The sequence below is a fragment of the Lagopus muta genome, chromosome 4 (genome assembly GCF_023343835.1).
Source record: "Lagopus muta isolate bLagMut1 chromosome 4, bLagMut1 primary, whole genome shotgun sequence".
NCBI classification, from domain to species: Eukaryota; Metazoa; Chordata; class Aves; order Galliformes; family Phasianidae; genus Lagopus; species Lagopus muta.
In genome coordinates, this window is record NC_064436.1 from 10,613,744 (window position 1) to 10,636,118 (window position 22,375).

A 22,375-nucleotide genomic window follows, 5' to 3' on the forward strand; every position below is an offset into this window, starting at 1 on the left:
TAGCAATGACAGCCTGTAGACACACTGGTCAGGTTTCTTGGGCCCTCGATTCAGCTGTCTGAGAAGAGCTGTCTGAGAGAGAGACCTTGAGAGAAATGACTGACCTCCTTCGGGTGCCCATCTCTCTCCATTGATAAGAGGGAGAGGCCAAGCAACAAACTCAACTCAGACTGGTGAGCTCATCATTACAAGGCTGAAGCTAAGTGAATTAATCTCATCTCCTGTGACCAATTAGAATATTCACATTTTTCATCCCCTTCTGTTACTTCCGTCTGACAAGCATCCAGCACTGCAAGAGAAATTCTTTTTATTAATCTTCCAGTCTGACCTTGATTGTTATTTTTTACTTCCCCCATTCCTTCACACAGGTGCTCCTGTTTATTTCTGTCACCAGCTATGTCCTTCCTGTTCTTCCCTCACAGAGCCTCCCAGTTTCACATATGCAGAAAATGCAACGTCACGTGCCACCCTCCTGATGGGATCAGTTGGACAAGAAACAAGATTATTTATGACATTACAATCTCAGCATGGAGAAACTACACTAGTAATAACTTGCCACAAGCCAGCAAGTTTGTACTCCAAAACAAATGATTATTGTTTGCTTCTTTTGTTAGAAAAACGAGTAACCAATCAATATTGTGCCATTCCGTCACCCCAATCTTAATTAACCTGTGATAATTAACAAATCATACCACATTACATGCTTTATAGAAATCCCAGCAGGTCAGCTTTACTGCATGACTTCCACCTTAAAAACAACAACAAAAACCAATGCACTGCGGTGATAAAATGTTGTGCAGTTGTTTGCTGAAGTGATGGAAGCAATGTGAAGATACACAACTTGGCTATCGTAGGAAAGATGAATGGATTTTAATAAAGAAGTGACAGCTGAGAGGGCCTCTTGAATTGGGACTCTTCTCATTTAACAGCAAATTCTCTTGTTGTCTTTTTTTCCCTTATTTTTTTTTTTCCTTTTGATACATTTCACACTCAGTCAGACAAAACAATCACTTAGAAAATTTCGTAGGGAATCATTTTGCAGGGCTAAGAGGACTGGAACACTCCAAAAAATCTTTCCAGTTTTAAAATATTCTATTTGGACATGCCGATTCACCAGACATCAATAACAATTCTTGCTAAAGTTCTTCTCCTTGTCTCCCTTTTCTTTATGTAGTGAAATCAGCAAGGATGAAATTATCTTACATCAAACAAAGATTGATATGACTTTTAAGGTCAGTTGCTGCAAGGGCAGGATCTGAAAACAAATTAGATGTGATGTACGATGCTTGAAAGGTCAGTTAGAAAGGTATATGCTGCACCCGTTTTACCATGCAACCCCTCGGGAGGTAAACATATCGAATGCTGCAAGGAGACACTGTAATAACGAAGATAATTATGGTAATAGCTAGTTAGGTAATAGAGGCTTAATGAGATCAGAACAAGCGTGTTATTTAGAGGAGAAGAAACCACAATGTATTAAAGGAAAAATAAATCATTGCCATTCGGGTCAATATTTATTTCAAATTGATAGCTAATATGCTTTACTGTATATTCAAAGGGACTGACCAGCAGTCAGTATGTAATCCATAGTATCACTGCACGGCCACACAGCCCCAAAAGGTGAACCAAGAAGGGAGAAAGATGGGGAGATGCTGAATGAAATGTAGCTGCAATCTACATATTCTGACTCAGCGGGGTGATGAGGAATGACGCGCTCAGTTCTGAGAGATGCATGCTCTCCTTCCATAGCTTCTCTTACAGAAGTCCCTACAAACAGCCCTAAGAGCAGGGGTGACTCCCCTTTCCACACGGATCTTTGAAAAAGCAATAGTCTGCAGTATTCTTGCATACTACTTCATTATGTGCGAATTTCCCAGACAGCCGTCCAGCCTTGCTAATGGAAATAGCGTGAGCCCTAAATTAGTTACCGTCATCTAATTTTCCTCTCATTCGCTTGTATTACAGCCCTGCGCCGCTTCCAGCCCTTCTGAAATCAACGCGTTTCGCTGTTCTCAAGCGAAGTGACTTCTGCCATCTAGAGGGTGCTCTGATGAGCGTCATGGAGGAGGAGATAGGGGATCACAGGATTAACAACAGCCCTGCTTAAACGCCATTAAAGTTATGAGATTAAACAGCAAAATTACAGATTCTAGTGGCAGCACACCTTCTTTTTTCCTCTCTTCATTTGTGCATTTCCTTATGTAAAAATGCACTCGAATGGGAAGATAATTTCTACAGATGTATCTGCGAGTCCTTGCCTTAGCAGCTCCATTCATTCATGAAAGCAAATTAGCTGCCTAGGATAATTATTCTAAAAGAGATTAAAACCCTCTGTTCATCTTCCCCCCTCCCTCCAATGCTATATGAGTTATTCCCATTGTGGTCTCGCATTCCTGGATGCCTAAAATAAATGGTCACAACCAGAACAAAATATTAAAGATTAGGGGCATTCATTAAGAAAAGTGTGAATGACACTAAAAGCTGGAAGGCCCTGCAAAAGATCACATTTTCTTCTTTGGTTGTTTGTTTGGTTGTTAGTATGTAGCTATAGTTACAGAATAACGAAAAATTACTTCTCATGCCTTCTTAGGAGGAGAAATGTTCAGTGAAGTGATCATCACGAGTTTTTATCTTAAGCAATCATGCATTTTCCTCTGTGCCCCAATAACCTGGTGTGAAGGTAACATCTTGGGGGAAAAGAGCAACAAGCAAAGAAACAGTATGGGAAGACACATCCCTGACTCAATGAAGCTACAAGAGTGGTGCCACTAAATCCCTATCTCTCTCTCTAAGCCAAAATCACCCACCAAACCAGTAACCACTTTAAGTAAGAAAGGCACGACCAAGCACAAGGTGGAGCAACACAACCAGCCCGCTGGAATGAATGGTCAAAGCACGCTAGAAATAAAAACGTGTGCTAAGATAAATGCGTATGTCATCCGAAATCTGAGAAGAAAACTCTAACGAGGTGTTAGACAGTGGCTTTCTTTTATTCCTTATACTATATACTGGGCAACATGACAAATCAAGTGCACGCCCTCAGAGCTCAAGTTCCACATTTAAACAGTTAAGACATACATATGCAGTACACTGGCATATAAATTCTTTTTTTTTTTCTCTTTTTTTCTAAGAATCCACCTCTGGTGGTCTTTGACTGCTTAATTTCTCCCCATTTTTCCTCCAAACCTATCCCTATTGCTAAACCAGCCTACATCAGAATATATAACATACCCCTCTCATCCTAAGCAAAAGACCATGAATTATATTGCACTGTAAGTGCTCTGAGAGCCTTCCACTCATCTTCATTTAAATAACTATCTGATGAACTTCATCTAATGATTTCCACGAAGGGATTTCTAGGCAAAATGCTCCAAGGACTTATAGTACCAAAAAGAATCAAAGACAGCCTTGCAACCTTTGTTTCTACTTCTGCCACATGCCACTTACGATGAGGAGTTAAGTGAAGTAAGAAAATATACAGCATATTTTAGAAGCATATTTCTAGAAATATAGCTGTTGAATTGTTGCATTATGTGGTTAGTTCTCGCTTGCAAAACTGCAATAGCTTTTAGATGTCACAAATAGTTACAGGTGTAGCATTATAAACTAGGAAGCGTGTTGTAAGGCTATTCTGTTTTGACAAGAGACCTTCAGCAAAAGAAACACAACAATGAAATGAGCCCAGCAGGCTTATGAAATATCAAAAGCACCAAAGGGCCTTCACACAAGGCTGAACTGTCTCACTCCGGGGGTAGGTTGGGATGCAACACTAGACATCAAGATACTTCTCCCTATCTTCTGTATCATAGAATGGTCGGGGTCGGAAGGGACCCCGAGGATCATCAAGTTCCAACCCCCAGCCACAGGCAGGGCCACCAACCTCCAGATCTGTACTAGACCAGGTTGCCCAGGGCTCCGTCCAACCTGGCCTTGAACACCTCTAGGGATGGAGCATCCACAGCCTCTCAGGGTGGCCTGTTCCAGCCCCTTATCTTCCAAAACCTCGCTATATGTCATTAAAAGACAGGTTGCCAAACTTACCTTTATCCAGGGATGAGCAGATGTTCAGAGATGATGGCCGAGTGCCGAGTGAGCAAATGTTATGATTTTGGTGCCTATGGATTACTTATAACAGCCATTCTCTTACTGAGCACGTGCCAGTGAAGAAAGTGCATCCAGAGGGCGATGGAGGAAGACAACTGGATGAAGTAAAAGGCTGTAGGACTGCAAATTGGACTGTTATGGTGCTAGAAGGATGCTAGACTGCAGAGGAGACCGTGGAATAGAAGTTACAGGAATGCATATGTTAATTATCTCGTGGGTAACTGATGAACGTGTTCTGTGTGGAAATACAACGCAGTCTGAATCATATCCCCTTTGGAAATATCAGTGGAAATATCCCCAGCGCTTCCCAGCGCTGCTAATAAACAACACCTGACTTAACAGCAACAAAACTTTGCTGTCGAGTTGCTACGTATCAATTTCTTCGATTCGTAACCAAAGTCTCATTTACGCACAGAAAAAGCGGGCAGCAAATCCCTGCAGCCAGTGAGGGAGGCAGGCGAGCAGCGCACCACAGCCTTCGGGACGGAACCTTCCCGCCTCGCCGCGCGGGACCGTGCGCGCAGCGCACCGCTTCCGGCTTCCGCGCCGCCGTCGGAGCGAGGTGCGCGAGGCGGCGCTGGGCTCGGCGAGGCGGCGGGAGGCGGCGGCGGGCCGGCACGGAAGGTGAACGCCGTGAATGCCGAGCGCCTCGCGTTTGGGGGCCTCGGGTGGAACAGCTGGAAAACGGACAGACTTGTGTGTTTGGTTTAGAGTAGAAAGCTGCGCGCGGAGAAAAGCTCTGATGCAGAAGTGCGGAGAGGTCAGGAGCTCGGCAGGATCGTACCTCCTTGGGCTGGGGAAGGGAAGCAGGCACGGACCTGCCACGTCCTGTAGGTGCAAAGGAGCAGGGTAGCAGTGTGGCTGTCACTGCCAACGTACAGATACTGTTAGATTCTGTTGTTAAATCAGCATTTGAGCAGTTTGAAAATTAACGCGCAGTCTCACTTTGTACTTCCAATATCAGAAATGTCATGCTTCAGAATCATGACAGTGGCCAGCAGGCAGCTTAGCAAGACAGCTTGGACTGCATAATGAGACACTTCAGTGTGGTGCAGAATGCTGCAGAACGAGCAAGCTGATTTATGCATGCCATCAAAATCAAATTGTAATATCTGGTCAGAACAGTATGTTCGTTTGTTCAGGAAAGCTGAGGCCTTTTGAAAAGGGATGCTAATTCTTCTTTTAAGTTCAAGCTGCTACAGTTCACTGTCTATTGATGCTGCAGCTGTCCTTGCAGCTACCACCATGCACGCCTATGCATCAACTTGATGTTAGGGATGAAGCTGGGAAGAGCAGGAATTGTGGCTCTGTTGTGCAACACAAGATGTGTTGGGGCATCTTGCTAGAGAAGCCAGGTTTTCAAAACACAGCTGCTATACTGAAGCATCAGACATGGAGCTAAACACTTAGGATGGCTGAATTTTCACACCACCTGTAAGCATGGGTGGTTTGGTAGCTACAGCACAAAGAAACGCATCTGCCATAGACTTGGGAGTGCCTTTTACAAACAGGTTTAATCAGGCAGTGCTGCTTTTTTCTTTGCGTGTTTGTATGTCAGTAGAGAGGTCCTTGCCTCTTCCTGAGCTGTTTATTTCAATGCTTGCTAAGCAAATAACCCTGCTGCCCCTTTCATTGCCTTGCCCTATCAGCTGTACACATCTTGACTTTGGGGGAACATTTGTTTTCATTTGATTCACATTTTTGCGTTTACTCTGTACCTGGTTTAGAATGTGACACCAACAACAGTTACATCAGCAGAAGTGATGGTGAAGATTGAGGCTGAGGAAGGATGCCTGAGTGCCAGCATCAACAAGAGAAATTCTAATGTCAGACTACACATTTAATCTCTCAATCATCCATTTCATGAAGTCAGGATAATAATGGATAATTATTATCATTATAATGATAATGATAATTATCATTACCAGAATCACAGAATTGTAGGGGTTGTAAGGGACCTTCAGAGATCATCGAGTCCAACCCCCCTGCCAAAGCAGGTTCCCTACAGCAGGTCGCACAGGTAGGCATCCAGGCAGGTCTTGAACATCTCCAGAGAAGGAGACTCCACCACCTCCCTGGGCAGCCTGTTCCAGTGCTCCGTCACCTCACTGTAAAGAAGTTCTTGCACACATGATAATAATTAAATTAGCATAAACTCTTCTTGAGAATCAGTGACATCTTTAGGGAAATGCTCATCTCTTCATTATTACTAGTGTGCTAGAACGAGAAATTAGCGGCTGAGACATCCCGCTGTCATTGCTCTTAAAACTAGAATAGTAACATATTGCTTTCTAAGCTTTCACAGAGTGTGCCTTTTGCATTTTTGCAGCAAGCCATGACTCACTAACCTGAAGAATGTTTTTTAGTTAAAATAGAGAGCTTGAGAAGTGAAAATGAGCTGAGAATTGTTGTTATTAAACAGGCAATAAGGCAGTCTAAAAGGAGAGGACCATCACAAAAAGTCCCACAAAACACATTATTTCAAAGGCAAAACACTTCAAAGACAGTTAAACACTGAGTCTGGGAAAGCAAAATCCTTTCCAGATCACAGGATTATTCACAGGTCATCACAGGATCCTTCATAGGAGCCAGGAGCCTTTATCTACATTTGAAAATCTTTCAGGAAAAAAAATGAATGGAAATGAAACATTCCACAGATAGAAACTCCAAGATCCGGTTTTAGTGCTGGCTATGTCATGTGTGTCCCTGCACTTACCTGTGTAGTTTTATTGCATGCATTCATTACATACCTTTTTCTGTCCCACAGACAGTGAAAAATGCCTAAAAAGAAGACTGGTGCTCGTAAGAAAGCTGAGAACCGTCGAGAACGTGAGAAGCAGATAAGGGCTTCAAGAGCCAACATAGATTTAGCCAAACATCCTTGTAATGCCTCGATGGTAAAATAAACTAAAATATTTTGCATTACAGTACTTGATTTTAAATTATGGAAGACAAGTGATAGTACATCAACTATGTATAGTACCACTAGAACAATAGTCTTTACATTTAAGATTACACTTGTATCAGAGGCAGTAGTACTTGCATGAAAAATTTGGTTCCTAATCAGAACTCAGTTCTGAGTTTTATGTGTCCTACGTAGAATAAAAATAATTACCAGTATTTTATTTCTTTTCTTTAGGAATGTGACAAGTGCCAAAGGTGAGCATTTTTCCCCTTCTAAAGGCTAACAGTTTAACATTAGTTTCAAACATTTTACAGGTCTTGTTTTAACATTTTATTTTCCATGTGCCTAGACGACAGAAGAACAGAGCTTTTTGCTACTTCTGCAACTCTGTTCAGAAATTACCCATTTGTGCACAGTGTGGTAAGTGGAAATATTCTCTGCTATTCTCTGTTTCTTTTGTGTCTTTAAACCCTCTGCAGTTAAGGTTCCTTTGTCATGAAATACTTTTCCAATTTTTAGAGCAGGTTCTTTTAAATCTGTTTTGAATATCCTCCTTAAGGGAATGTTCTTGCTTAATCACACAAACTAATGAACGTACCTGTGACCCTCCAGGGTTTGCAAGTCTGGGCCATAGGTTTGTTTTCAGTATTTGATATTTAGAATAATTTTACTTATTGCCTATTGGGACTGAGAACATGACTGTTTCCCTAGATTTATGTGGGAGTGCTGTTTCCTAGTGACAACAAAGCTTATAAAGAGCTGACTGCCCAAAGGACACAATAAATACTGCATTTTGGGGATGATATAATTGCTGATTGCTTTAGTATTGATTAAAGCAACATAGTTTTGTAACATAATAAGCTGCTGGTGTCAAGAGGGCTGATGCTTGGAAATCAGATGAGAAGGACACAGTGATATAACTGGGTTCTGAATCAGGCTATAACACCCATTTATGCAACTTGCTTGAAAGTGAGGTTAATAATCATTTTGTACTTTAAAGTCTTTTGTTTTGCTGTTTCAACATATCATCACAGATTTTCCATTTTTCATTAAGCAATTTGGCCATTCTGTAGTCTGACACTCAGAGCTGCTGACACCTGCAACTTGCAGTGCTTTTGTTGGGACCTGCAGTACTGAGTAGTTTTGGAAGCCAGGCCGACTGTGTGCAGTGGCACTGCGTCATCCTTCATAGGTCTTCCTTCTGTCATTGTGCTGTGAAGTACTAAAAACATTTAATCTGTTTTACAGTCCAAAGTTGACTCCTTGTGCTCAATTTATCTTAATCTGCAGTATGTTTCTGAAAGAAAAGCATTCCTAATCACCACAAAATGATGCTGAGTCCCCTAAGGTTTGCCAAGACAAAGACCATTAGAACTCTTTGGTGCTTAATCAAGTGTAGGTGACAGGCCCCATAAACCAATGTCATCTTTCCCAGAGTAGTCCCTGCAGGATGGGAGCACAGTGGCTGCATCGCTGTGCTCCAGAGCCAGTAATATCCCCACCACATTATACTGCCCAGGTCAGACCACCAGCGGTCATTCCTCGGTGCCATTGGGTATCTGATTATATCAAAACCCTCCTGCTGATGGTGCATACTGGCATTCAGTTGCATTTGCAGAATAGAATTTAGTTTTATGAACTCTTGAATAGGTTTGCAGGGAACATCACCCCTAAGGAGGCAATAGTTGAGACACCAAAGGGATCTGTGGCGGGTCAGCATAAACCAGTGATAAAATCCCAGTGCAATGACCTAGGCTAGCTACAAGTATTTTTGCTTACATATCTACATACCAAGTAAGCATCTTCCTGGTAAAGCTACCTACTTCAGGGGAAAGCTATCAGCCTAGTTGCTTGCCTGTGTCAGAGCAGACTTCGAAGTGCAGACTGTGGCTTTTACTCCTGTACAAGCCCTGCATTTAAAGAGAATTATTTTGCCATCTCTAATTTGTTTTGAAAAACAAACAGAACACATTAAAAGCCTAATCATCTAAGTATGTAAGTAATTAAATCAAGTACATGTCTTTTTTTTCAGAGGTCCTCAGCCATGCTACTTTTGCAGTGGGACTAGCAGCAGTGTTAAATACAACTTTGAGATATTGTTCCTTGACTTACATCTTAATTATCTTGTTTTGACATTTGAAATCCTCGTCAATCTATTTAGACTGCTTCAAACTATACAGCAAGACAACTCACTACCTCAATCTCAGCACTTGTGCTGAAAACAGACTATAATCCATTTGATCTAAGAAAAATACGGGGGAGGTTAACAAGTTGCAAACATTTGTTTGCATTATTTTTTAGCCAGGTATATGACTAAGTACATGTTTGCTTCAATCTCTGTTTTTATATGAGCACTTATAAAAGTTTCTATATGTTTTCTTTCTGGTTGCTTGTTATTTTTCTTTTGTTCAGGAAAAACCAAATGCATGATGAAGACATCAGATTGTGTCATAAAGCATGCTGGTGTGTACAGTACCGGACTGGCAATGGTGGTATGTATACAAAATGACAGCTTTTGTAAGTACGACATTCTTCTGTGCCCATCTTTCTCAAACAAGGGAAAACAGGTTTACACAGTGATAGCACATGGTACACTAAGGCTTTTCTCTCATTGTCCCATTACATTACTGAAAATTTCAATTTTTCCTTTTTGGATTGAGTTCCTGCAAACCTTGGCTGGTAGTTTGTTGCCTAGGGCTGAGGAGGCTTCTTAAATGCTATAATTACGTAGTTGATCTTCTGATCTTGCACTTTAACTAAAATGAAAATGCATTAGTTATATTTCTTAGGAGTTATTTGGTCTTTGCTGTCTGTGGCCCTGATGCTCTAATTTAACATGGTTTAACATCTGAATGAGTATTTCAGCTGTGAAAATTTATAGCCTTTTTTCTTCAAATTGCATTTTTGCCAGAAAATGACTGTCATTTATAAAGTTCAGGCTTTAGCTAGAAGACAACTTCCATGCATAAAATTTAAGATACAAATTTTAAAAGGTAAAAACAGAAAAGGAGGGGAAGTGGTTATTTTTCATTTTCTTTAATCCTGCAAAAGTGAGTATTGAATTTTAAAAATAAATAAAAAAAGAATAATGCAATGGCTTGATTGGATACTGGTTGCTTTGTACTGTCTTGTTCACCTGGAATAAACCCACTGAGAGAAAGGATAGAGAGGTGCATTGAGGGTTTTGAAATACGTCTCTCTGGACACTGTGTGAGTCCCAAGATGCTGTCTTTCTGTAATTGCAGGGGGCAATCTGTGATTTCTGTGAAGCTTGGGTGTGCCACGGGAGGAAGTGTCTCAGCACACATGCATGCATCTGCCCTCTTGCAGATGCAGAATGCATCGAGTGTGAAAGAAGCGTCTGGGATCATGGTAGGTTGCTCACAGTTAATGAAAAAAAATCTGAATTGTGCTTTTCCTCTCATGTTTTATAAGTTATTGTACCTGTATGCTTAGCATAACATTTTCCATCTTCAAGATTAGTATGTTTGGTCAAAGCAAGACATTCTCCCCATTTTAATAACAGATCTTATGAAGTGGGGAATGTAGATGTGCCCAAGAACACATGCTGCTTAACTCAAGGACGTACATATAAGTAATTGTCCCATCAGCCGAATGCTTCACATAATTAAGTACCACATCTGATGGTCAGCATGCAATTTTCTGCCATTCTCACCCCTTTCATCTGCACTAGTTCGGGTATTTGGGTCCCCGTTGCCTGGCAAACCATACTGATCACCATTTGTGGAATCCTTTCGATATAATTTCAGCGTGCATCAGAAGTGAAGGGGTGGGAAGGAACAGCACTGGATGAGGGAAGATCTGATAAAACTTAAACAACACTAAAATGCCATAGTCAAATTGAAAAAAACTGCTAGTAGTACTTGTTCTATATTTATGCTATCTTGTCTTGTAGGAAACGTGGTATTTTTCAGAGTAATAGCGGATGCTAGTGTCTAATTTAGAACTTTCTCTTAGTGAGTTAGACAGAGGGCAGAACTGGTCTTCAGTTAAAAAAGAACAACAACACGTAACTGCCTAAATTGTTTGCTGAGCAGAACTTGGTGCCTATGCCTGTTACTGGTTATTTTGCCTTGGTACATCTTCCAGGAGGCAGAATGTTTGCCTGCTCTTTTTGCCACAATTTCCTCTGTGAAGACGATCAGTTTGAACATCAAGCCAGCTGCCAAGTTTTGGAAGCAGAGACATTTAAATGTAAGTTAGCTGTTTGTAGTCTCTTAAAAACAAGGCAGACTCAGATTGCTTCCTCTGTGTTCTGGAATACTCTGCAATGCCTTTTGCAGGTAGGTGATGCCTTTTGCCACTGCTGGAGAAAAGCGCCTACAATCCTGGTATAGAGCCAGAATTAAAAACCTGAACTTCAATAGAATACATCAACTTTTAACTGTGGCCATACATTTGTAATCTAAATCCCATTCCAGCTGTGAAAAAAAGCTCAACTACTTTCCAACGTCAAGAAGGTTTTGTTAAAGCACAGATGCTCTAGAAATGTTTAAATATACATGCATTAGCATTTTCCAATTCTGTCTTTAAACACACAGTGCTGATTCCCACTGCTGTCCTGTTCACGTGGAGAACTCACAATACTAAATATTTCATATACAAAGGATTCATTATCTTAAGTGAAAGTCAAGATGGAGAAAGTACTTGCACGGAGATTTAAGACAAAATAGTGCTTTTGAAGAGTAACTGTTCACTGTGACTTCATGCTGCTACCAATCCCTGTGTGGATGGCTTCAATGTGCTCCCTCTAGTGGAGTAAAGAAATAAGTTTGAGGCTTCAAGACAAGTTAGGTTTTGAAAGCACTGATTCTGCTGCTCCTTACAGCTCATGTGCCAGCTGCAATTCTTTCATATGGAAACCTATCTGTACTAATTTATATGCAATAAAATACATTACTTGAGGATGAGATGGAATATATAAAACACCTATGTTTGGGGTTTGTAAGCTCAATGTGTCCTCAAATCTTACTTGAATGAGATAAAATCTGCTGTGGCATTGTTTAAATGGCTTCGTAAATGCTAGTGCTCCTTCTTCTGACATTGAGGGATGAGAAAAAGAAGGAAAATCCCTTTATACCAAGCTGATTCTGGAACTTCTGTTTTCTAATATTGTAAAAATCAAGAAACAACTACACTTTCTCCCTTTTTCAACTTACAATTTTTGTGTCCAATTGCTTTACTACAGGAAGACTTGAATTCAAAAAACCTAGTCAGATAGAGTTAAAAATATATACTGGATGGTAAAATGAACGATTCAGGTTTCCAAGAGGTATTAAAAATAAATACCTTGAATTTTTATGTTATTACATACTTCTTTCTAAAAGGTGTTAAAAAATAAAATCACAGATCTACAGTTTCCAAGTGATGAGTTTTACGTATGTTTTTTTCCACCAACAGGTGTTTCCTGTAACAGGCTTGGGCAGCATTCGTGCCTGCGTTGTAAGGTAAAGATGACTTCAAGTAGCAACAGTTTTAGACTTGTTCTCCTCAGCCTTCAGGGATGGTACCAAGGTCATGTCTTCCTCTGCATGATTTTAAAAAAACATTATACTTTTGATATTCATTTCTGAAGCTTGGGGGTAGATTTACGCAGGTCAAAAGGGCTGTTACTTATATTTGCCTGTTACCACAAGCCAGTTGTGCACCCTCATGCCAGGTGAAGTCATTTGTTATTTGTCTGGCTCTGTGTTTAAATCGGGGCTGTACCATATTAGGACCTTTTCAAATCCAAGTCTTTGGAATGTGTTTTGATCTAGCATAAAGGCAATACAATTCAATTCTTTCAAACAGTCAAGCGATGATCCAGCCAGAAAACACGTCAGCATGGTTAAAAAAATTATCTCCAATTTTACACATGCACAGACTAATTTGTTAAAAACCAGACTTTTGTTTTTACACAGTGAGAAATCATGTTGCATAAGATGTTCCACCTGATTCACCATCAGCATTGCCCAGATTTCCCCAGGTGCTGGTTTGTTGCCTGCTCTTGTTTTTCTTGCCCTCCATTTTTTTTTTCCCCTTCATTCTCCATCGCAGCAATTTTATCTTCAAATTATTCATTTCTCCATGTGTCTTCACCAGCATCCTAGTGCTCAAGACATGAGATTCCAGTCTCTAATTCTTGCCTTCAGGTCACTGCATAGTTACATTCTGACATACACCTCCACTTGTATGTTATTTAAGCTTGCCAAGTTAAACCAAAGTTTGCCAGACCCCTTGTGGGCAGCACTGTAATCCAGTCCTTGAATATGTTACTTTTTCTATCTGTTTATCAGCACCTGTATGCAGTCTTCTCCTGAGATAACCCTGAAACTACATTTAACATGATAGTTCAACTTTGTAGATGGCGTGCACATTTCCCGTTCCGCTGCAGATAAGAGCTCGATAAAGTTAATCCCATCCAGAAAATCCTGCTGCTGTTGGACACATTTTCACTGGCTTCTTGCTGAACTGTGTGCTTCTGTGATTAAAATATGTAGCCTTTTCACTGTCTTTTCACCCTGCAGGCTTGTTTTTGTGATGATCATGTGCGAAGTAAAGTTTTTAAGCAGGAAAAGGGAAAAGAACCTCCTTGCCCTAAGTGTGGCCATGAAACTCAGCAGACGAAGGATCTGAGCATGTCAAGTAAGCCTGCTTTCCTACCTAACAAACTGTACAGGCACCACCAGTGATTACTTCTCTGTATGGGAGCAATGAGAGAACATAGTTATCTTCATCTGTTTTACAAAGCTTTGATGCATCTCTTCTTGGGGAAACACTGTGTTTCATAGTTCTAGAAGCGAGCATCAGGATCTGTTAATCATTAATGGATTTTGATACAGTCAAAGCTTTAGTTTGAGATTTCAGTTGTGGAAGAATTACAGTCCTCGCTTAGACCTTTATTTCATCTACCAAAAAATGGCTGATGAATACCTAAGTGTCATTTGGTGACATACATTGAATCTACCTCTTAACTGCACTTTAATAAATCAGAATATGTGCCATGTCTGCAGAGCACATCCAATTACAACTTTTCTTGGCTAGAGTACTGAAGGCATCCTAAAACCTTTATCATACTCTGGAGACAGTTATTGATTGTGCAAACATGGCTGCACAGGAAGAGACTGCTTGTAGTGGAAAGGTTTTGTTGGAGCACAGATTTAATCTGAAAATGTCAGATTTAGAAAAAGGTTGAGTTGTGAACAAAGATGGAAAAGAAATGTCAGATATCTGCTCACATTGCTGTTGATGGGTGAGAGCATGATGGTTTTTCTCTCTGCCTACAGCGCGCTCCTTGAAGTTTGGCCGCCAGACTGGAGGTGAAGATGCAGATGGAGCTTCTGGTTATGATGCCTACTGGAAGAACCTCTCCTCCAGCAAGGCTGGAGATGCAGGTGATCGTGATGATGAATACAATGAATATGAAGAAGATGACGATGAAGATGATGATGGAGGAGGGAAGGATTCTGATACAGAGACCACAGATGTATTTGGCAATTTGAGTTTAGGGAGGACTTACGCTAGTGGGTATGCACATTATGAAGAACCTGAAGATTAATTTGAGTATGCTAGTGAGCTAGAGCCTTTGGAGAGGTTGCACCGAGCAGATGCATCATTGCTGAGTTGTATACAGTAGGATAATTCTATCAGATACTTAACATATCAGAGGTTGACCATAAAGTCTGGGACATCTATAGTAACTGTAGGTGAGATGTGTTGATATAAACCATTATTGGGTTTTGAACTTGGGGGAGAAAATGGGGGGGAATATTTTTATTCCCCTGACCACCTGAAGTGATGTTGTCTTTCAGTTACTGAGTATAACGGTTTAACATCTTGTTTCCATTTATGCATCAGAAATTAAGTTATTTTTACAGTATTTGTTAACTAACTTTGTAAAATCCGTGTATTGTTGGGCTGCAGACTGCATTTTTGGGGGCCAGCGCAATAAAAGTCAACTGCATTCTCAAATGAGTTGTCTCTAAATACTGATGTCTATAAATAGTTGGAAAGCAGGTTGTACACAATGTGTAAGCTGAAATTTAAAGTAACTTTGTAGTTTATGTAGGTAAGGCAAATCAGTGTGCTTCTCTAGTTACTTGAACATTATCTTTCTGGTAGTTTTTAGTACAAGAAAGAAATCAGTGGGGTTAATTTGAAATCATTACAAGCGCTCCCCAGATAATCAAAAGTTTTACTGCAACATGAGTGTTGGTGCCATTTAAAGTCTGCACAATTTCTCATTAGATCAAAAGGAGACTGCTTTATTCAGTGCGTAGCATTCAGCTCACTTTCTTGCACATAGTATGAAAGAAATGGGAAACAAACCCTATGTATGAATTGATAAGCTGAAAACACAAGTGTCTGTGGTTCGGTGCAGATGTACAAGACAAGTCATCGGCATGCCTGAGCTGAGGTGGCAATGCTTGCACAAGTGTTTAAAATGATTCTAAGTCAGCGTACTCACTTTTAGTTTCCTCCTGCAGGGGAACACTGAGAAGATAGTGACTTGAACAGCAGACAGATCGAGAAGATAAAAAGGCAGCTATCTAAAGCATTACTCCAGTTTCCTAAATGCCATGCTTGAGTGCAAAGGAACTAGTCCTTGCAATCTGTCAAACATCTGAACCAACAACAGAATGATCTCTTAAACTTTTTCTGTTGTTTCTCACTCAAACAGCTAAGGTCATGGCTTGATAGAGCATATCCTACTGAGGATAATTTTTAATGTTAGGATTGCCAAATGAGTGTTTCCTAACAAAGCAGTACTGAGGAATCTGGCCCTCACACTGAATGCATAAAAGACGTGAGTTGGAGTGCATTCGAAAGAAAAACAAACTGACAAACAAGGCAACTTGTTTATGACAACTGAAAGAATACAAACTGCGTTAGGGAGGGAGCAACAGATCACTGCTTTTTAAGTGCTTGCCTTCAGAAGCTGAGAGGAAACCAGCAAATACAGTGCCTAAAAGCCAGCTCCTCTTCAGAAAAATGACAGCTAGGTTTATATACTAGCAAAGACCTGCCCGTCTTGTATTCTGTACCTGACAGGGGGCTTGATTAGTCTTGGCTGCGTAACCAAAGTTGAAGAGATGGAAACAGGGCGCTTGCTAGTCCAGCAGTGGTAACCAGTTTGTGAAACTGGCACCTGAGATAGAGTTTGTGATCAGCTTCATGTGGTCCAAAAACTTCCACAGTTGAGTCCATCTGCCAGTGGTCAGTTCCAGAAACAATCACTTTTTAGCTTGGCAAATATATCAAATACAAAATAATCTTACATGACTGCAATGTCTTATATAGGACCAAGAAACAAAAGTGCCTTTCTGAACATATTTAAATTATTGCTGCTTGTGTGCAATTTGTTAATATCATTGCTTAACTGCACAAAATTCCATTTTAATGTTCTTGGCTCCTGAATTAGGTTTTTTCCCCGTATGAAATCTGTTGCTGTCATTGGCTCTGCCAAAGGCTGCTGACGTAACAGAATTAATCATCATAATCAGAGTAAAGAATTATTAATTTTCTCATTGAAGTGCCCTTTCTGTGCCAGTTTTTTGAGATCAATCCTCCAGAGTTAATGCATGTTCCTATCATACTGCAGTAAGAGAAGGCTGCGGCACAGATGTTCAGGATACCTGCTGTAATTTAGCAAGGTCACCGCTCAGTGGACAGAGGCATTTATTTGCAGTTTGTCTACGGACTGCTCTTCATACCACTCAACTATGAACCAGACTGGAAACAGAGCCGAGGTATTAGAACTGTGGTAGTTGGCCTTAGAAGGGTCAGAACAAGCCGTTGTAAGCTGCTTTAAAGTAATCCGGTAGATTCAAGGTGGAAGAGACAAACACGACTGCATTTTGTACTGAGGGGGTTGGTCATTCACGACGGGACAGGCAGGATGTGATGCTACAGGTTGCACTTTTTCGTCCTCATCTGTCTATTCAGTAAGGTTTAAGAGTGCGGGAATAAGCACTTAGAGCTAAATTTCACAGAACTGCATCATTTTAGTTTGCAGCTAAAAATACTGTACTATTTATTGTGTCCGTGGTCCCTGAAAAAAAAAAAAAACAAGAGTCCTGGTCACCTCTGTAAGCTCCTTTCTGGCATTACTGTGTGTTACAGTGGTGACATCACCAGCTCTGGGAGTTGTTTGGTCAATCCTGTTGCAGTTACTGGTTTTGTTTCCAGCAAGTTGATGTGACGATCATTGTAATGTACCAAACAGTTTCAATTGCCAGCTGAAGAGACAGCAGCAGGCATGCTGCAGAGAACCAGAGGATGACATTCGCAAGTGCTTCAAGTCCTATCTCTTGAGCCAGCCTAATCAAGGTCCTGAGCCCATTTCTGGAGGAACCAATGGCCAAGCTCCCATTTATTCAAGCGGGAGCAATTTAATACTCTTCAGTATGTCCAGTTCATCTTAAATTGCCAACAGGTGACAAGGAACAAAGCACAAGGATAAGCTTAAATGAAGAAGATGGAATGAAGCTTAACATGAGATCTATGTGCTATCATCACATAAACCTGTGAGTCGTAAGCTTTAACTGTTCTAATGAGGTGTTTTAAAGATTGAAGGAGGAAGCTGTTTGAAGCCAGAAGAGGTAGAATTCTGTGAAGTATTTAACAAGATGTGGAAATGTAATTATTCATCTCCTGAAAGTCTACGGGTAGCCAATAAATATTTGCTAAAAGCTCAGGGCAATTAGGGGACAGACAAATTTTATCATCTCTGCTTTGTAGGTATGTAAATAGAAAACACAGTAATTAACAAAATCACAGCCTGAGTGATCCAGTTGGCAACAGCCCTCAGCAGCTTGGCCTCTCCATCTCATACCAGGGAAACTCTAGAGTAAATATATTTTATAGCTAATGACACTTCTTCATTAAGTTTACACATACTGTAATTAGCTACCATACATCTGAAATTTGAAGCAGAGTCTAGTTTTCTCTTTTAGCTTCCATAGTCAAAATAGCCATAAAAAAAATAAAAACCAAGAGAATGTCACAGACATGAGAATCATTCCATGAAAAAGCCATAGGTTTCCCTTTGCTGAATGAATGATGGGCTTGCAAAGCCTGTTCTTTATCTTCTGCAGCTATTTGCTTGATTAAATACTGATGCAATTTGGAGGGAAAAAAGAATTTCATTTCAACCTCTCACCAGATGAAGCTGCCCATAAAAACCCAGCTTTGATGTTTGTTTACAACAATCCTATTTTTAAGTATCTTTTTTTTTTTTTTTTTTTTTTTTTTTTTTTTAAGAAAAACATCTGTGATCCTTTTGTAGCTGTCTCAAGCCCAGTTTTGGAGCCATACGGTGATTTTTCCAAAGGATTCCCCAGCCTTAACAGGCATTGGAAGTTTATTTCAGTTTCCTTCTGAAATGATAAATACTGAGTGCTTACAAGCTTAAGTATCATTCTGATTTCACCATAATGTTACATGACACCTTCTCGAGCTTTTAAGATTGATTTCACCTTACAGAACCAATAAGTACATTTTATTTTTAATTTTTTTTGGAGAACTAGAATACCAAAGACCTGTCAGATTTCTTCAAGAAGGAATACAAACATTTTGCTGCTACAGCTGCCCAATGGTCTTCCTGCTATTTTATTTTTGGCACTAAGAAGTTAATTGTCTTGAAAGACCATCACTGTTAGTCGGGCACGTAACCCTTGGGCTGCCTGCAGCCCGATTTGAGTTCAGCACTTTTCCCATCAGCAGGAGAGACATACAAGGTCCTCAGCCTTGATGTCAGCATCCATTTGAAATGCTGTGCTCTTCTGCCAGTTCAAGATGGTAACAACTGAAATGTGACCTTACACTAGATTGCTTTGGAACCCAGCAGAAATTCAAATCCTGCAGCCTGTACAAGCCTTGAATGTATCTTAGCTGGAAAAGCAACTCCTACTAAGGTGAATCCCATAAAGTTGGTATTTTGCCCTAGGGACAACAGACTGCATCTGCAACTTCATACAAAGTATTTATCATTACTTTTCCCTTATTAAAACAAATGAACAAAATCTATTGAGATTCTTTAAGTGAGAAAAAGAGACAGCATTAAAAAAAGTAAATAAAGATGTAAGAATATCAACAGCTACCAAATACCAAAGCCATGTTGAGCACATTGGAACAGAGGGTTGCAGAAACAATACCATATGCTCACAAATGGCTTCTCCTGCACCATCCTCTTAAGTCTGGAAGCACAGGCCAAAGAGGCATTATACAGAGTTTAACCTTGGGGCTTATGTTTGCCAAAGCACTATCAGTTCCAAGGGAAGTTCACAAGAAGCACTGCACAGTATTTTAAGGGACATTTAGCACATACAAGCACCATGACTGGACTTGAAACATAAGGAATAATTTGGAAGCTAGATGATAAATTACACTCCTTGCATATTTCCCCTGCTTGCTTGACATGACATATATTTCAAAGGAAGATCCCATCACGACATTTACATACCAATGCTGCACAAACATACTCCTCTGATCTGCCACAAGAAATGATTCCCAACCAGATAGTGCCAGCATAAATCACAGAAGGTACCTCCTGAGTTTATCACACTTTTAAAGGAACACTCTTCTTTTGTCAAACACTTCACAGAGCCACCAGGACATTCACAGTTTAAGAAACCTTTCCAGCAAGCAACATATCTGACCTTAGCTTAAGTTAGTATGTTCTAGTCAGCAGAGTGGACCCATGCCCAAACAGTGCTGGTACTAAAACACAAATGCACACCTACCATTCCCTGGACTCCTACATGGCTGCTGCACCACAGAATGCTCAGATCTCACCCCAAGCTCAGCCATAGGACTGCAAGATGCAGAAACAGGAACCTCACGTGGCCCAGAGTAGCCACCCTTAAAAGCATTAGTGCTTACACACATACAAAGCTTTACCACCAGCTTTCCCCCCACCTCCCCGTGCCTGCAAAGCACCTCTGCTCATTGCCACTTGTAGAGAGTTACACCAGCACTTACCCCTAGGGAAAACAGCTCTGGAACAAGACCTCACAAAATGCTCCTCTGGACCAGAGAACTCTCAGGGCTTCCTAATGCCCTGCTCCCACTGTTTATAACCTTCCTCCTCACCTGCTTCCTCAGGGCCTGCTCTGATAGGCAAGCTGAGCAATGTCTCTCTGCAGCTTGTCTCCAGCATCAGCAAGCCCTGTAATTACCCCACCCTACTTACTTTCTTACATTGTATCTAAAACGAATTTGCAAATTATACATATTTTCTACTGACCTTAGATGGTGATTCACGAAAATACTAATACTTGTTACAATGCCTTCATAATATATTAATATGACTATCTCAGAACCAAAGCGTAACCTCATGGTCTTTTATATGCTGTAATTTGTCTTTGGGAGTTGAAAGAAACATTACAGCTGTATCAAAGTATTAAGAGCAAAAATGAACCACAGCACATACAATGCCACTTAAACACGTCCGAAAATCTTTGCCCCATTGGAGATTTTTGGTTCTCGTGTGCTCAGTTTGCTCCCAGCTTTATACAGAATGTTAAAAGGTCTTCCCACTTGCTCTGTTGCTGGCCTCATAAGCTGCAGCCCAGCAGGGGAGCACATCCTGGGGTGACAGATGTTTCTGGAGCTGACAGAGAAGTGCCATTCGTACCAATCAGTGATCTGACCCGCGAAGCTGCAGGACGTGCAATTCTTTTTCCAGCCAAGCTCAGCTCCTTTGGTGAAATATCCTGAAGTGAAAACAAAAGCCAAATGATCTGTTGTGCTCTTTACTGGAGTAATTACAGTGTTGGCATTTTGAGGTATATGGAATGCTGTCAAACTAAATTTAATAAACCATGTAAAGGATGGGTATTGTGTAGATTTTCCTGAATCTGCTTATTTCAGCCACCAGCTCCCTGCTGTATAAGACTCCATGGGCTGTTATACTCATCCCAGTCCTTTCACCACCTGGTAAAAACCCTGCTGCCACCTACTCCCTGTTAGATTACCTTGAATTGAAGCTTGATACCCAGGAAGCGTTGACTGTGCTAGGATGAAGCCATGAAGTTTGTAGGCTGAGTAAGTGTGGTCTTCAGACACTTTGGCTAAGCCTGTGGGAGTTCCTGGGGTTGTTTGCTGGCTGCCAGCTGTGGGGTTCAGTCATCTGTAGGCTACACCTGGGGATCACACCTTTGTTTTCCCCTTTCTTACATGTCAGTGCTCCTTCTGGCACCGATACTGATCATTTAGTGCTTCAGATTTTGATGTCCTGTGGGTTGATTTTGCAGCATGGGAAGTGTCAGAGAGCCCAAGAATAATTTGCTTTTATTTACACATCACTGGCAGCTGGGAGCAGCAGAAGGCAATTCCTAGCTCAGCAGTCTCAGCCCAGCACCAGCGCCTGATTTCCAGGGAGCCATTTCTGCCTGAAGAATTGAGACTAATCAAGGCCCAAGGCAGAGAACACACACTCCCACTGCTTGCAAAACCGTCTTCTCCCTCAAGCAATGCCTCCCTACACAGAGCCTAGCAGACCAAAGCTAGTGGCACCCTATGTCCTTATGTGAAACTAAATAGAAAGAGCAGTACAGAAAGCCTTTTGCATGCTTTGTTTTCCTTGTAACAAACAACAGAATTTCTCAGCTCCTGAAATACAAAATTATTGAATATTTGCAGAGATAGTATTAGTGGTTATGGGCTAAAGAAACCCTAATTTAAGGTTCTGGACAGATTGCCTTTTTGTTTAGTGTAGGGAATAAGCAAAGGATAACCACCCACCTATCCTTTAAACAAAGGGAACAGTGCAATCACAGTGCTGAGACACAGTGTTGTCTTCCAGCAGTTACTGCTCGAACAACAAAATACATCTCTTCTAAGTGACCAATCTCAAAAATGGTTTTCCAAACTCAGCTTTCACAAACAGTGAGAGACCTCCAGTGCCATCTCCATGATGCTTCTGGTACCCTAGCTGAGCTGTTTGCTTTTGCAACCATGCTCTGCAGGGAAAATCAAATTGATGCAATGCTTGACTGAAGGAAGGACTTTTTGCATTTTGGAAGACTGGGCAGAGGTGGCAGAGGGAGGATTTCCCAGGTCTGCTGTATATGTTGAGGTGTGAGAATTGTATGCCTTCCACAATTGTTCAGATTAATCCTGAGATATGACTGCACCAGAGATCCCTGCTCTTTGTTCTTATTCCCACCACGGACACAGACATTTTTAATTTCACTCTTGCGTTCTGTTAGCCACCATGAATTTTTCCATCACGGCCAAAAGGGTGAAGGTGTTTTTCCACCTGTGCCTGTAAGCCATACAAACTCTAGCCTTTGGTATAAATAAACCTGAGCGACAAGATCCAGCAGATCTGCAGAATTTTCTGCCTTTACCACCATTGCT

The 22,375-nt window shown here is 41.0% G+C and overlaps 1 protein-coding gene and 1 long non-coding RNA gene across 3 annotated transcripts; one reads left to right on the forward strand and one right to left on the reverse strand.

The window, feature by feature from the left end:
* Window positions 1-4,613: 4,613 nt before the first annotated feature.
* ZNF330 (zinc finger protein 330) lies at window positions 4,614-14,957 on the forward strand. Of its 2 annotated transcripts, none has more exons than XM_048941078.1 (10): window positions 4,614-4,728; window positions 6,872-7,001; window positions 7,244-7,263; window positions 7,359-7,429; window positions 9,422-9,501; window positions 10,255-10,381; window positions 11,120-11,224; window positions 12,431-12,477; window positions 13,540-13,657; window positions 14,299-14,956. In XM_048941078.1, the coding sequence occupies exons 2-10, from the start codon at window positions 6,882-6,884 to the stop codon at window positions 14,568-14,570; spliced, it is 960 nt and encodes a 319-aa protein (XP_048797035.1). In that variant the 5' UTR covers window positions 4,614-4,728; window positions 6,872-6,881; the 3' UTR covers window positions 14,571-14,956. The 2 variants fall into 2 exon arrangements, with proteins under 2 accessions (XP_048797035.1, XP_048797036.1); XM_048941079.1 differs by lacking the exon at window positions 4,614-4,728 and adding an exon at window positions 4,735-4,864 and having other exon boundaries at window positions 14,299-14,957.
* Window positions 14,958-15,120: 163 nt separating this feature from the next.
* Window positions 15,121-21,266, reverse strand: LOC125691590 (uncharacterized). Its single transcript, XR_007376174.1, has 3 exons — window positions 20,989-21,266; window positions 19,994-20,727; window positions 15,121-17,063 (listed from the first exon to the last, which is right to left on the reverse strand). It is a non-coding gene; the product is annotated as an uncharacterized LOC125691590 (long non-coding RNA).
* Window positions 21,267-22,375: the final 1,109 nt, after the last annotated feature.

Bases quoted from the DNA above. Each gene is read 5' to 3' on its own strand.
- ZNF330 (XM_048941078.1), top strand. From the start codon at position 6,882: ATGCCTAAAAAGAAGACTGGTGCTCGTAAGAAAGCTGAGAACCGTCGA. The intron at 9,502-10,254 runs GTATGTATACAA...CTGTAATTGCAG, and splicing joins GTACCGGACTGGCAATGGTG to GGGGCAATCTGTGATTTCTG. The intron at 10,382-11,119 runs GTAGGTTGCTCA...TACATCTTCCAG, and splicing joins AAGAAGCGTCTGGGATCATG to GAGGCAGAATGTTTGCCTGC.